At 63.0% G+C, this 15,656-nt stretch overlaps 1 protein-coding gene across 5 annotated transcripts in view; it reads right to left on the bottom strand.

Moving 5' to 3' along the window:
• MAP7D1 (MAP7 domain containing 1) overlaps positions 1–4,470 on the bottom strand; it is a 34,574-nt gene extending 30,104 nt beyond the window's left edge. For all 5 annotated transcript variants that reach the window (XM_074976293.1, XM_074976296.1, XM_074976295.1 and 2 more), the window contains exon 1: positions 4,174–4,470. In XM_074976293.1, the coding sequence (XP_074832394.1) occupies positions 4,174–4,216 (43 nt within the window). In that variant the 5' untranslated portion in view covers positions 4,217–4,470. The remainder of the gene's footprint in view (positions 1–4,173) is intronic.
• Between the last annotated feature and the right edge of the window lie 11,186 nt (positions 4,471–15,656).

Below are 15,656 nucleotides of genomic sequence, written 5' to 3' on the forward strand. Positions count from 1 at the left end.
AGCCAGCAGAGACAGTCATTCCAACCCACCCTGGGGAGAGGAGCCCGAGGGTGCCCCATCTGGGGTCTAGCCCCCCCTCGGCCCAGGCTGGCTCCTTCCCAGCCCTCTCCCTGCTTCCCACTGCCCCGCAGATTCGAACCCAGCTGGGCTCCTGCCCGCTCTTTGTTCAGGGACAGAGGTGTTACCTGCCAGCTGGGGGTCGGTTGTCCTGTTAGCTGCTTGGTCTCTGTCTCTCACACACACACAGGCCTGTGCCCTGCTCTGGGCGTGTTCTTTGCCACCTCACGCCCCTGCTTGTGCTTAGCTATCATCTCCCTGCTGATGGCGCCACACCAGAGTGGCTGCTCTTCGCCCAGCCTTAAATCCAGGCCACCAGCACTCCAGCTGGCTCGCTCTGGGATACCTTGTGCCCGTCGGTCTTCTCCTGAGCTCTGTCCAGGGCCACTGCGAAATCCCCCCCCTTTTGCTCCAGCCAGCACCAGACCCTCCGGGGAGGCGTGAGCCCCTCAGGCAGGTGCAATCCCAGCCCCACTGAAGGCAATGGCAAAACCAGGTCAGCTGAAGCCCCCGTGCTTCCTCATCCCCCGGGCACAGGGCCGCTTCACGCAGCCAGCGCGATGGGCCGAGACAGGGCGGTGCCACTTCCCAGCGGGTTTGGACAGACGCAAATGAATTGAAAAAAGGGGGAACGTTTAAACAACTCCCTTCCCACCAGCAATACAAACACGCTCACGTTCCTGCCAGGCTCCAGAGAGACCCGTTGGTGCTGCAAAGCTGGGCCCAGCACAAGGGAGAAAACCCCTTTGAGATGGTCCACAGCCATCTTGCCCCAGGACCGTGGCAGGCAGTAAAGCTGTAACCACGGGCCTCCGGAGGCTCAGCACCTGGATCTCTCTCCCCCACCCCCACCCCCACCCCCGGTGCCTGCCGTTTTCTCGTAGGAGATTAGCTCCGTGTTGGCAGGACCCACTAAACTCCCATGGGAGTCTGGCAGCTGGGCTCTGTTCCCAGGGTGGGCCCCTCTCGCTAACATCGGAGCACCCAGCCCTGCACAGGCCCTCGGCCACAGGACCACCCGATGAGGAGGGGGAGGACGGCTGCGAACAAGAGAAAGCCAGGCCAAGCCGCGGAACCGAGACCAGGCACAGACAATGCGTCTGCAGCTGGCTTTTTAAACAGGGCGTTTCTCGAAGGCTGCAGGGCCCTGGAGCTGCAGCTCGGCTCTCCAGCTTGCTCGCCCGTCTGCCGCCAGCCGCAGCCAGCACCGACACCCGGCTCTGCTTGCTCTGCCAACATGTCCTCCCTTCCCCCCTGCAGGCCACCGCAGCCCCACGCAGACCGGGGGCCTGGATGAATCACAGCAGCTGTCCCTCCCACTCTGCAACAGGGAATCAGGGACGGAGGGGGAGGGGGCTGCCGGGCCTTCCCTCTTCCTCCATCGGGGAAGACAGGCCTGCCACAAAGCCCTGCCTAGTCACAGTGAGGCCCGGCCTGCACCCAGAGACACCATCCCAGCCAGGGCCAAAGAGCATTTGGCTGGGTCCCTTAGGAGACTCGCAGCCAAAGCAAACGCTTGCTCTCCAGCCGACTCGTCCGGCCGCACCAGAGCAGGAGAATCCAGCCCAGTTCTGCCCGGGCAAAGCTGCAGATTCAGGCCTGGCTGCTCCTGCGACCCAGTGGGGAGCCTGCACACACACAGCCAGGCAGAGCTGCACTGGCCCTGGGACCACACACACACCAGCCCAGAAATGCAGCCAGCTGCACCCTGGGGGTGTATCCTCAGCATCTCCCCCACGCCCCTTGTGCAGGCAGCTGCCACGGCGCAGCCGCCACACAAGGCCCTTTGCCTTCCCCCTGCGAGGGACCCGGCCCCGGCGAGGAGCTCACACTCCACCGCACCATGGGAGAGACTAGGCCTGGCAGTATTTTAACCACTCTTCCTGGGTCTGAATGCGCAGGGCTGGGGCGCGCAGCTTGGAGACGGCTGGTTCCCAGCACCACGGGTCAAAGCGCAGGCCTACCGCACCAGATGCCGATCTTGTGGACAGTCTCAGGAAGCTGCAGAGATGGGCACCGGGGCACCCAACAACTAACCGCACAGACGCCAACCGAGCACGGAGTGGGGCTGGCCCAGCTCTGCCCACGGCCGGGAAAGAGCCGGGGACACTGCGGGCGGGGGGGCGGGCACAAAATCCCCAAAGGTATCTGCTTTGGTTCTGGATTTCATGAGCCAGCGAGGTGCCACCTGCACCCTGCGTGCCAAGGGGGGCTGAAGCCCAGAGCATTGGGGAGGGAGAAAACTGACAGCCCCTGGGGCTCTGAACAGGCAGGCAGGGGAGATTCAGCTACCCTGTGACAGTGCCACTCCGCCTTATGCCTGGCCTGTGCCCCCACCACACACTGGGGCTAGGGACCCAGGCCAGATGCTTCAGGGCGAAGGGAAAGGAGGAGCAAGCAACACTGGCCGGACCCACGGCAGCCCCGATGGCCTCTGCAGCTCAGGGTGCAGAGGAGCAGCACGGCAGGGGACTGTGCACACCCAGAGACACCAAAGCCCATGGCAGAGCTGTCCTGCCCTGTCCGTGCGACACCGGCGGCTACTGTCTGGAAAGGACTCGTCAAGGGCAATGTCTATCTTGCACCCACTTGAGTGACTAACTCCTAGGGGCTGCACGCTTGGTCTCTCCAGCCTGCTGAGACCACGTTAGCTGCTTCCCTCCGGTTCCCTAGAACTCCAAGGAAGGGCCATTGCCTTCCCCCCGTCGCTCCGCTGCAAGTGGGGCTCCGTGCCTGCCCCGCTGGGCCTTGTCTGCCCCCTCGCCGCCTGCAGAAAGGGAGCACATCCCGGCCAGCCAGGGACCCGTCACTCAGCCCTGAGCACCGCTGAGGTGCGACACCCGCCAGAGGGCCCCGTCCTTCCCCTGCCTGGCCAGAGTGACCCCTGAGTTAGGCTGGGAAGGGCAAGCGCAGAATCTGGCCCCAGCAGCCTGAGAATCAAGAACCTCTGTCCTCTCTAGCACCAGCTGCTGCTCCCAAGGCCATTGCCCTTGCAGAAATCCAGGGGTGTAACTCATCACAACCCCACACTGCAGCCGGTGGGTCTGGCCCGTTCGCCCCAATAGGAGCTGCACCCATGCACACCAGCCGGGAGGCCCAGACCCAAAGAGTGACTCCGGATTTGCAGAGCCCTGGATCTCCGCTCCCATCTGGGCTGCTAACACTGCCGGCATCAGAGGGCACCGTGTGAGTCTGTACCTGCAAAAACACCAAGAAGTCCTGTGGCACGTTGCAGACTGACGTGCATCGGACAAAATGGGTCTCTGCCCACAAAACCTTGTGCTCCACAACACTGGTCAGTCAATAAGGGGCCACAGGACCTCTCCTTGTTTTTAACACTGCAGGGCGAGGCTGGCTTCCTAGGCCTGCCCTAAATTAGGACATCTTTTGGAGCTGGCTGGGATGGCAGCTGGAGGCTGACGTGCCCGGGGAGCTCCACGCCTAGGGCTGATTTCAGGGGATTCTGCCCAGCCGGATGAGGGGCCCTGTCCCTCCATAAACTCCCTCCTCTGGGAAAAGGGTTCGAGTGCCCCTTGCCCCCCCCCACCCCAGATCACACCCCTCCCGGCAGCTGGGTGGCCCCCGGTCCCCACGTGCAGAAAGCCCGCGGGCGGGGCCCAGCCCCAGCAGCTGCCTGGCAGAGATGGGGGAGCCCCCCACATCCCCACTCCTTTAGCCCTGCAACCCGCTGGGCGTTATTCGCCCTGTGCTGCCCGGCCTGGCCGTGCCCAAGGCCTCCCTCCATCCCCGGCCGGCGCCCAGCCACCGCCGCCAGCCCTGCGGCCCCACCCCGGCGCCCTGCGGGGCTCGGAGGGCGCTGCCCGGAACGCGGGGCTGCAGCCCCCCGCGGCGCCGCACCATGGAGCGGGTGGTGATGGCGGGGCCCGGCTCCGGCTGGATGCGGCTCGGCGGGCTGCGCCCCCGGGTCCATCCAGCGGGGGGTGCACGCGGCAGACACCCCCCACCCCCCGGGTCCCTTCAGCGGGGGGGGGGACACGCGGCAGACACCCCCCGGGTCCATCTGCGGGGGGGTGCACGCGGCAGACACCCCCCACCCCCCGGGTCCATCCAGCGGGGGGTGCACGCGGCAGACACCCCCGCGCCCCCAGGCCTTACCTGGGTCTCCGCGCCGCAGCGCCCGGGCCGCCCGCCGCTCCATGCCGCTCGCTCGCTCTGCGGCCCCCGCCCGGGGCTCGGAAGAGCCGCCCAGTAGCGGCGCGGACGCGACTCAGCCCCGGCTCGGCCCCCGCCGCAGGCGCATCCCGGCCCGGCCCTTCCCCTGGTGGGGGGCACCGGCCGCCGCTCGGCCCGGCCCGGGCGGGGGATGGGCTCGGCCCGGCCCGGCCGCCCCCCGACTCGCGGGGAAGTTGGAGGCTGCAGCGAGCCGCGCTGGTGACTCACTTAGCGAAGAAAGAAGCAGGCGGCGGGTGGGGGGATGGGATGGGGCGGGGCGTGGCGTGGCGGGCCTCGGGGGGCTGGGCACAGGGCTGTGGGGCCCTGGGGTGCTAGCAACACGGGGGTGCGGGTGCCAGGAGTCGGGGGGGGGTTGTGGGGCCGAGGGGTGGTAGGAGTCAGGGGGGCTGTAGGACCCAGGGTGCTGGGAGTTAGGGGGGCTGTGGGGCCCAGGGTGCTAGGAGTGCGCAGCTCTGGGGCCCAGGGTGCTAGGAGTACAGCCTTTGGGGCCGAGGAGTGCTAGGAGTCGATGGGGTGGGTCCTTTGCTTGTCCTGAGGATGCCAGGCTGTGGGATGCTGGGAGTGGGTAAAGGGTCCCTCTCTAGGCCTGGAGATAGGCTGGGGGATTTTGGGAGCAGGGGGCCTCCATGCCTGGGGGTACGACGCTCACGGAAGCTGGGATCGGGGGGGGGCCAGGCCAGGGGATACTTGGAGGGAGGGTTGGGGATCTGCAGAGGCACGTCCAGAGTCTGGGGCACCCTGGTACTGGCCCTTGGTCCCGGCTGAGCCTGCTCCTTTGGGGCCCCAGGCCTTGTGCACAGGGAGTTGTGGGGCTGTCACAAAGGCCCAGGGCCAACATATCAAGGCAGGTGCCACGTGCTGCTGAGGGGACCCAGCTGGTCCAGGAGGGGAGCAGGGAACAAACCCACGGCCTGGCTGCACCAGTCATCCGGCTGCCCATCCCGAGGGGGGAGGGATGTCTCCAGGCAGCAGCTGGGTGCTGGACATGTGACCGAGGCAGGTCTCAAACTTCCAGCTATGACCTAGCCGCAGTTGTGGCTTCCTGCCCTGACACAGATCCCTAAGGGAGTGAATAGCCAGAGATACAGAGATTTCCTGTTCCGGAGTATGCACCAGGTCAGCTGTGGCCTAGAGTCATTTCCCCATGGTGGCTGTTTGGCAGGGAGTGAGGCCCCGTGTGCAATGAGCGTGAGGGGTCTCAGTCCAATTACCAGTGGGACAGGAGTAGAAACACCCCACAACACACACACGCATGCACAAAAAGCCCATTCTCCCACTGGGCTGGTGGTGAAGTCCTGATGCCTGACAGGGCCGAGCCGAGAGCCTGCCCCTTGCTCTGTGAGCTAACACCGTGCTGTGTGCCAGTCTGGGCCCTGCTGCTCATCTGCTCACGTTGGTTAACAGAGGAGCAGAGTCTGCTGCCAATATACCCAAAACCCCTTGGCGCTCTGAGCTTCGCCCTGCCGTGGCTGCGCCGCAGGGGCGTGAGTTCAGTCCAGCATGAGCCCCTCGACTCAAGAGCGGGGGAGCATCAGTGGGCTGTTCCCTCACATCCAGTCTAGCACTCGCTGGGCAAGTACTCTGTAGCCCAGAGTCACCTCCCAGTTCAATGGCCCAGCACAGGGCCATCCATACAGGCTCTCAGGCAACGGGGGAGGGCCTATGTTCCCCCTAATCTTTTCCAAACATGGGCAGAATAAATTTTATTACATGCACCAAGGCACATGCTGTTGTGCACCACCAATAGACACACACACACACACACTGTCAGCTGTGGGCACTCTGCTAATCGGCTGGGCAACACCTGAATCTCTCCTGTGGGGTGTAAGTCCTTGATGACACATTTTCTCCAGCCGAGGCTCTGGCCCAGTGAGCATTCCTTAATGGGCACCAGCCTGCCCCCCATCTCTCTCAGGTTGGCCCTGACCCAGCAGGAAGCGTTGCACCAGGAAGGGCAGCTCTCGTGCACAGAGGTCTTGCTGGCCCCTTGCACGAGGCTCTAGGTGCATGTGCGCACAGTGGCGCCGTGTAACCATTGGCCGGAGAAGACGCCGTCTCTGCTCCATTTTGCCAGTGGAACCTAATTACCCTCATTGGAATCCAGCCAGGAATGTGCTGAATTAAGTGAAAGATTAAAAAACTCTCGCCCCTCAGATCTGTGTTTTGAAGCCGCCAGCGGCTGGGGGGAGCAGTCTATTGATTGGGCTGCAGGGGCAGAGCTGGGCTCAATAGGCCGCTTGCCTGGCCCAGGGAATCGTTAGATTCAATACATTGTTCAGTTAAACTGCCTGTGGCTCTTTGAGGTCAGATTATCAACTGGCAGCATTGTGGGGGGATTAGCAGCATCTCGCTGGGGGCTGCGAATTCCAGGGCTATTTGCATGTTTAAGGAAGGGCTCCGGTGCCAGCCCTGGGCCGGGCTGGGCTGGGGAGAGCAGCCTGACCCGTGTGCAAGCCAAGGTGGCTTGGGCAAGGTGGACAGTGCAATGAAGATGCTCCTGCATGGAGTGGGCAGGTCAGTGCTCAGCAGCTGGAGGCTGCAGCTGTTCCTGTGACTGACAGGTACTGCTCCAGGGTCCCGCGTTTCACTCCCCCTGAGTGCAAACACAGGGGCCACCCAACCACCATGATCACCTGCTCACCCACCTGGTCAGAAGCTGCCCAGGGGAGCAGTCCCTCTGCGACAGGGCCCTGCCTGGGCTTCCTGGGCTCTAGTCTCTGAGATCAGCCCATTCCCCAGCACAGCACAGCACAGCACAACACACCCTTCCTGGAACCAGCTGGCCACCCATCACTTAAGCATCTCAACAATAAGGAACTTGGCCTGCAATCTGATCATCTGTCCCCCCCCACCGTCGCCCAGAAGAGCACTGCCTTTAAATGCACCCCTATGCTGGGCACCATCTATAGCAACAGCAATGTCTGTCAACCCACCGCCACGCGAGTCCCACCCACATACACACGGGAGTGGCAGGCGTGACTCGGGGCTGGTGAATGAATCAGCCCCGGGAGCCGAGTGCGAGGAAGTGGGCAGTGTTTGGACACATGGCCCCAGAGCCCAGCAGGCACCACTCCCTCTTGGAGGCCTCTGGTTGGGATCCAGCCTGTTGGGATCCAGCCCTCTCTGCTATTTGCTGTGATGACAAGGAAGGAGAGGTGCCACCAGGAGCTTCCAGATACCCAGAGCCAAAGCCCTGGGCACAGCCAGTCAGTGCTGCAGGAAGTGCTGGGACAGGACAGAGCCCAGCCTGCACTCAGTGGGAGTCCTTCCCTGGCTCTCAGCAGCGTTCCTTGCAAGCGAGGTGCTCTGGTGGCTGTCCTGGAGAGATTCAGGGACTGCCCAGCTGATTAGCAGAGTGCCCCCAGCTGGCAGCCTGTGTTTCTGTTGGTGGTGCATGTTTGCACATTTTGCTGCGCATATAGCAAAATTTTAGCCACAACTCTGTCCAGACTCAGCAAGAGAGTGTGGAATAACAACAAGCTGTACACTCACACCAAAAGGCAAGTCTACAGAGCCTGCATCCTCAGCACCCTCCTTTATGGCAGCGAGACTTGGACCCTGTATGCCCGCCAGGAAAAGAGGCTGAACGTCTTCCACTTGCGCTGCCTCAGGTGCATCCTTGGAATATCATGGAAGGACAGAGTGACCAACACCGCCGTCCTCGAGCAAGCTGGAATCCCAACCATGCACACCCTCCTCAGGCAGCGTCGGCTCCGCTGGCTTGGCCACGTCCACAGGATGAACCATGGAAAGATTCCAAAAGACATCCTGTATGGTGAGCTAGCCTCTGGCAAAAGACCCCCCGGACGCCCCCAGTTGCGTTACAAAGATGTCTGCAAGAGAGACCTCAGAGAGGTAGACATCGAGCTGGACAACTGGGAAGAACTAGCAGACGACCGCGGCAGATGGAGGCAGGGGTTACACAAGGGCCTTCAGAAGGGCGAGATGAAGATCAGACAGCTAGCAGAGAAGAAGCGAGCACACAGAAAGCACAATAAGGACTTGCCAGACACCCACTACATCTGCAAGAGATGCAGCAAGGACCGTCACTCTCGTGTGGGTCTTTATAGTCACAATAGACGCTGTAAATGAAGTCTTAAATTGAAACTTTAAAGGGTGCGATCCATAGTCTGTGCAAACTGAAGGATGCCCACTATAGCAAAATTTATTCTGCACGTGAGAAACAATTAAAGGGAACACTGGCTCAGGTCCTTGGTCCATTTGCATTGGCAGGGCTGGTCTCATCTGTCAGGGCAACACAGACACAGGAAGTGACATGGAAGGAGAGCGAGTGGACGGGAGGCAGTGACAGGGCCTGGGAGGACAGCTAAGCTGAGCTCCGAGCACAGAGCGAGCTCCGCTCCAGTTGAGCAGAGCATGTAGCATCCCTGCTCCTCGCCCTGGGGCTTTCTGCCCAGCTCAGCGCCACGCGGAGGTTCCCTGGCACCCCATGCGGCCTCGCCCTCCCCACTGACTCCGCACCCAGGAATGTCAAGCAACACACCGCCGGATCTGGCAGAAGAGTAGCTGGGCACCAGGGTGTGCAGGGCTCCAAGCAGAGCCTGGAGGAAGGGGCAGCTCCCAGCTGGCCTGTGCCCCCCACCCGGACAGAGCCCCGGGGCTGGGGGAGACAGATGTCTGCACTGCTGGTGTGGAGGAGGGGGCCCAGAACCTGCACCCCTTTCCTGCTCAGCCCCCCCCAGCAGGTGGGCTTGGGGACACACAGAAGGGATGTGTGTGCAGGAGCAGCAGGCAGGGCCAGGAGACACAGGGGACATGGGACAAGCAGGAGCAGCAGGTGGGTTGGGGGATGCTGCAGGGGGCACTTGGGGACAGTGGTGGGGGGGGCTGGATGTAGGCCTGGCCCAGGCCAGGAATATTCCAGGTGCCAGTGCTCCAGGGCTCATAGGACTTGCTGCCTTGCCAGGCTGAGCAGGGCAGGCCTGTCCCTGTGCCCAGCCTGCTGTAGAGGAGGTACTGTCCCCTCCCATATACCCCAGGGCTGCTCCCAGAGAGGCTGGGCAGGTACTGCCCTGGCCAGCCAGCCCTGGCAGCAGCTTGGCTCTGCACGGCTGAGCAGCGCAGGGAGCTGTGTATTGTCAGCCCCTTCCGGGGAGCTCCGTCCGCCCCACACCCCATCATTTCCATGACAAATACCGAGGCCAAGGCACCCCAGCGGAGCTCAGGCCGGGCTGCTCAGCAGAGACCCGTGGTGGGCGGCCCCAGACAAGGCAGCTCTCAAAGGCATTTTTGCCTGGTGAGGCAATGGCACCTGTGGGGTCCTTCGGGGGGACAAGGGGAGCAAGGAAACCCCTCCCTCCATCACCGCAGTAGCCCCCCCAGCCCCGCACATACACTGCCCAGCTCCTGGCAGAGCATGTTGCATTCCCTGGCTGCAGTCAGGGACAGGGATGGGGCTGCTCCAGCGGTGCTGTGGGGGTGTGACACCTCCTGGGGTTTGCCAGCAGTGGGCTGGGGTCCTCTGCTCCTCCCCGTCTCTGGGCAGCAGGGGTCCTGGGAGGGACGGGGCGGGATTCAGACCAGGGTGGCTTGGCTCTCTGCTGGGACAGAGCGTAAAGCAGCTGCTCCCCACGGGAATGGGCTCAGATCCCTCCCCGGGTGAAACTCATGGCGGGAGGCTGCCCCGGGCTGTCCCTGCCCCTGTTGGAGCAGGCTGGAGAGCTGGCAGCTCTGCCGGCCCAGGCCCCCAGGGCAGCACTCACTCTTCCCAGCCTCCTGTCCCAGGCTTGAGCCAGCTTCTCTCTGGGAAGCCAGGGCTCCAGCCGCCCCACTGTCCTTAGCGTCCCGCAGTGGCCCACCCCTCCCTCCTGGTGCCCTGGGATGAGGGCAATGGGGGCTGGCTTAGCAGGGGGCTGCCACATCACGGCTCCAGCTGAGCCAGTCAACAGAGCCAGCAAAGGAGCCAGCTCCTGGAGCTCAGGTGTCTTACGGCTCTGGAGTCCGCACGAAGCCCAAGCGTTGTTCCTCCCACCGGCCCTCCAGGCTTCTGCCCGGCCCCAAAGCCAGTGCTGGCCCCGAGCCTCCTCCCCGAGCCCCACCAGGTGATTCTGCTGCTGTGCCTCTCTGGCTGGGCCCTGCATCGACTCTGGACCACCGCTGCTCGTCCCTGAGCAGCCCGGAGAACACAGAGCAGTGGCAGCACAACCCAGCTGCATTGCCTGCCTGTGTCCCCCCTGTGGGCTGGACTGAGGCTCCTCCGGCTGCAATGGGCAGCTTGTGCTGTGACACAAGCAGCCCTGTCTCCCCAGCTCCTCTCCTCTGGCCTTGGTCGGCTGGGCTCCCCCTCAGCCCCACACCTCCTGGGGGCTCAGTCTGGCCCTCCTCCTGTAAGTCCTTTGTGGGAACACACTGACTGCCGGAGCACCCCTGGGGGGCCAAGCACACGTAGTAGCCCCAGTGTCCTCACTCGCAGCACCTTCGGCAGCCGCCTGCCTCTTGCCAGCCCTCCAGGGCTCGGGCCTCCGGCCAAGACGTGGGACATTTGAGCCCCTTCCACAGTGACCGACCCACAATCCAAAAGAGCCGAAATAACTCTTCTGCCCTCCCCGCCTGAGCTACTGCTCTCTGCCGCCACCCACAAACCTAGCGCAGGCCTGCCCAGCTCCTTTTCCTGCCAGGACCCTGCCTCCCCTCACCCCCTTTCAGGGCCAGCCCATGGACCCCATCTGAGCCTTCCTCCAGCTGCCAACCCCAGCTCCCCTACTCAGCTGAGCACCCTGGCACTCTGCGCCTCACTGCCTCCTCAGCTCAGGGGGCTGGTGCTTACTCAGCGGCAGGCCCTCAGTAACTGGAGTTTTTTCCTTTGCTTAGCCTGTAACGAGGGCTGAGCCCCATCCCATCATCTCATAACCTTGCAGTGCCTTGCTCCAGTGACTCCTGGACCGAGTCAACCAGCAGCTTCTACCAGGAGGCTTCCTTGCCAGCTGCCTTGGCCCCAGCAGAGCAGCTCTCTGGAGGGAGCCTCTGGCGTTGATGACACGTGGAGCTAATGCACACCTCCAAGAGCTGGAAGAGGTCAGCGAGTCCAGTCCCCTGTGCTCACAGCAGGACCCAGCACCATCCCTGACTTTTTTGTTGTTTTTAAATCTGACTTGCTGCAGCACCTTTGATGGTGCCTCAAGGGCTGAGCTCACAACCTGGATTTGCAACGCCAGTGCTGGTGCCTGCCCGGGGTGTACTGGTATGCAGGAGCAGCCCATTACCTGGAAAGCGGACCTGCCCCTTGCCCCACACGCAGGGAAGCATAGGTAAAAGGAGCACAGGCCACGGCTTGGGCAAGCTATTTTTCCTGATGAAAACAGAACAGTTTTTAGAGGGTGTTCCTACAGAAATCCAGAGGTGCAGCCCAGATAAAGCCCTATCTCTGGAGCAGAGGCTGGGGGAGATTGGCACAAAATGGGTGGAAGTACAGAATTGGAAGAAAGTGGCCAGCAGTTTGGCGGGTGCCAGATGGGACACCCCGAGGAGGCTTCCCGCAGCAGGGGTCGATCCAAGAACCCACCTGGCAGGGAAGGGCCCTCAGGGAGGCAGCCCCTATGGGCAGCCCTCGGCCACGTCCATGGAGGTTGCAATCCAACGTGAGCCTAGTTCCCTCTCCCTTCCCAGGGGAGTTTGCCACACTGGGAAAGCTCTGAACCGCAGAGAATCCCTACAAGCTGCTCCCCCAAATGTCGCCTCTCCCCCTCCTCACAGCACTGCCTGACCTCGGCCTCTAGACCTGTTCCTAGCTGTGCCTTCCGGGAAGAGGCTGCGCTCCTGCCCGGACAGTGACGTGACACAAAGAACCACAGCCCCCACGCTGCGCCTCTCCAGTGGGTCCCTGGAGCGCCAGTCCCCAGAGCCGTGGGATCCTTCCCACTCTGGGGACCATTGTTCCAAGAACACCCGAGTGGAACACTGCAAGGTAGAGCCCTTCGCAGCCCCGGGCCAGTCGACACAGTCACCTCAGCGCCTATCGATTGCTCCTCTGCCGGCTCAGTCCCCACTGCTTCGCTGGCTCCTGTTGATCCTGGGAGCAACGAGCCTCCCGATTCTGACGGAAAAATCGATGAGTTAATTATCATGGTGGCCACACGTGCTAAGCTGGCCCGCTCATCCCTAGTCCTCAAGGCAGAATCCATGTGCGCCTCATTCTCCTCTACACAGTCTGCGCGACCTTGAGACCTGGGAGGCAGCTGTTTCCAGGGGGTGCAGGGGCCTGTGTGCCAGGGTCACAGGCAAAATCCCCCCAACCGGTTCCCAGCAGCTCCTGACTGGGAAGGTGGGGATACGATCCCAGAGGCAGTTTTGCAAGTGGAACCCGGCTCCCCACCCCAATGTTCCCGCCATTTCTTTCCACCCATGGGTGGAATAAATTTTGTTGTATGCACCGAGGCATGTGCAGATGAGCCGCCCCCCCAAAACACACACAACCAGCTGGGGGCACTCTGCTCATCAGCTGGGCAGCACCTGAATCTCTCCCGACCAACTGCCCAGGTGCTCAGCTTACAGGAAACACTGCCCAGGCCCCAGGAATGCTGCGTTTTGCTGGAGCAGAGCTTTGCACCAGGGCTCAGCTCCACAGTGCATGGGGTGGGGGCGCAAGGTGCCCAGGGCCAGGCAGCTGCAGCATGTGCTGATGGGGAGATCTTTGGGTCTCAGCACTGAACTGGCCCAGGAGCACAGAGTGGCCAAGCTCTGCTCTGGGGCAGGCACCCCCTGGTGCTTCCTGGCGCCGGGCCTGCTGCAGCCTGGGACACCCCGAGGCTGGATGGAGCGCAGGCGCAAAGGGGCTGCTCCCTCATCCTGAGGTCTCAACAGTCAGGGTGTGTGGCTCATGGCCTCCCCGCAGCTGCCCTGGGAACGGCCCCGTGAATCAGTGATGCCGGAGCAAAGTCTCGAGCTGGCTGAAGAGCTGGGCCTGTTGGCTCCATCCAGATGGGGCCCGGCCTTGTGCTTGGAGCCAAAGACAAACAGGGAGGAGGGGAGGGCAAACATCAGGTGGTGCTGAGATCAGGGGGCAAAGTCCTAGCTGGGGCTTATCCCCTGCAGCCTGTCAGCGCCCCGGGACTGGTGGTCACCCTCCTCCCGCAGCCAGCACCTGGCTGAGTGTCTGACATGCAAACTGCTCCACCTGGGCAAAGCCCCTCTTCTCGAGCCTGGGCTCCTCCCTCATGGCCTCTGGCTTACACTGGGCCGGTTCCCCAGGGCACAGTACCTCTCTCCTGCACAGGGCTCAGTCCACCGCTCTCAGGCACCTACCCCAGCGTGGGGTTCCGCCCTCTAGCTCATGGTCACTGCCCCACAGGGAGTGATTTCAGCAGAATGGGAACTGGGCACAGATCCGAGCTAGCTAGGGACAGACAGATAGGTGCATGGAGACAGACAGATGGGGATGGACAGGCAGACAGACATAGATGGAGGTGTGGGGTTGGACAGACAGATACACAGGTGTGGAGATAGATGGACAGCTGGACAGACAGAGGTATGGGGGTGGATGGACTGACATATACAGAGGTGTGTGGATGGACGGACAGACAGACACACAGAGGAGTGGGGATGGATGGACAGACAGACAGCTGTGCCCAAGCAGCTGCTGTGGTGGATGCAGCTTTGCCATAGCTCCATCAGGCCTGCGCCGGAGCGCCCAGCTGCGGGGGCAGCTGGCTGGGAAGGCAGGCGAGTTTCACTGAGGGTGGAGGACAAGGGACCAGCTGATGGGCTAAGAGCTCCTGGCCCTCCCCAGCATGGCCACACCCCAGCTCTGTGATGCTGCCGGCTAGCACCTGTAATTAGCATCGCGGGGTGACGACATCACGGTTTGTGCAGGAAGCCAGACTCGCCCAGCCCGGCTGACAGCAGTGGCACTACCTCTTCCAGCTTCTCCCCCACCCCCCACCCCCATGGCTGGGCTCCCCCCCACCTAGTGCGCTGACAAGCCGAGTCCTGGGGGTACCATTCCCTCCGGGCCGGTCCAGCCGAGGGCTCTACAGTGATGCCAGAGCAGGGCCTGGTGCTCCCTGGGCCTCAATGCAGCCTGGTGCACTCCCTCCTCCCTGCCTCCAGACCCCACCCTCTGCAGCAATGCACGCCTGGGGATCTGCAGCAGGGCCGCTGCCTTGGCACCGAGCAACTCATCCCTGCCCACGGGAAGTGCCAGAGCTCAGCTCAGGCTGGGCTGTCACCCGACACCAGTACCAGGGGACCCAGGGCCAGAGCGACTGGCCCAGCACTGGGGTGTGGGGCGCCGCTCGCTCTCCCTTTGCTGGACTGCTAGGGAGTGAGGGAAAAGTACACAGAGTGCAAATTACTCCTCTACCCTTCTCCTCCCCAGGCCGAGTGAGAGGCAGGCCCACAACCTGCATACTTTCCCTTGCTCCCTGACAGCCAGGGGACTGGGAAGCAGAGCCCCTGCACAGGGCTGGCCCCACACCCCCCTGCAAGAGAAAAAGCGGTGCCCTTGTCTGCGGCCCTGGGAGGCTGGGAAGGGCCCAGGCATGCAGGCAGCTTGTACGAAGCCCCAAGCCAGCTGCAATGGAAGGAAACCCCAGGTGGCATGTTTGCTGGTAGGAGAGACGCTGGCCCAGGCAGGGTGGCAGCCACACAAGGATGCAGAAACCCACTGAGACAGATCCTCTGGGACACGCACTCACATGCTGGGCACATGCAGGTTCAGCTTCCAGCCCAGACCCGCCAGGAGCTGGATACACCGCTGCCCGTCACGCTGGAGGCAGGGCGGCTCTGGCCAGGAACCCTGCCCTGCTCTCAGACGCCCTAGCAGCGTGGGCTGAGTCGGCTTGGCTGACGGGTTTCTCTGGAGCCAGGGCAGGTCTGGGCTGCAGGACAGGCACTGGCTCTACCTCTGGGTCCTTCGTCGCAGACATGTGCCCAAGCGCTGACTGCCTCTCCCTCCTGCACCTTCCCGGGAACCAGCTGTCAGAGGGGCCGGGCCCGGGCGGGGCCTTTCACGAGGATCCAGGCTGTCCGCTCACAGCGCACTGCCAGCCCGGGGTCCAGCCCCAAGCCTCACTCCCTGTCCTAACCCGCTGGGCGGCCTTTGCTGGGTGTCACTCAGCAATGTCCACGGCACACTCCAGCTGCAGCTGCACTTCCATGGGGGGCGGGGACAAAGGATGCCTCAGCAGCAGCAGCCCCTTGCGCTGCTCTGATGGAAAGGACCATGGAAGGGCTGGCACTGCCCCAGGCAGCCACTGCCTCCCCGACCCGTCCCCCCGTGCTGCTCTCCCTTCATGGCTCTACGCCAGCCCTGTCCTCACACCTCTGCCCACCGGCCCCAGCCCAGACACTGCAGGGGCAGCCAGGGGCAAAGAGCTCTGCCACACGCCCATCCCCACGGGGCTCTCCTGCCCATGACAGGAGCTGAGGTCGTGCGAGTGGGGCGGCCC

This window comes from Carettochelys insculpta, chromosome 24 (genome assembly GCF_033958435.1).
Source record: "Carettochelys insculpta isolate YL-2023 chromosome 24, ASM3395843v1, whole genome shotgun sequence".
NCBI lineage: Eukaryota > Metazoa > Chordata > Testudines > Carettochelyidae > Carettochelys > Carettochelys insculpta.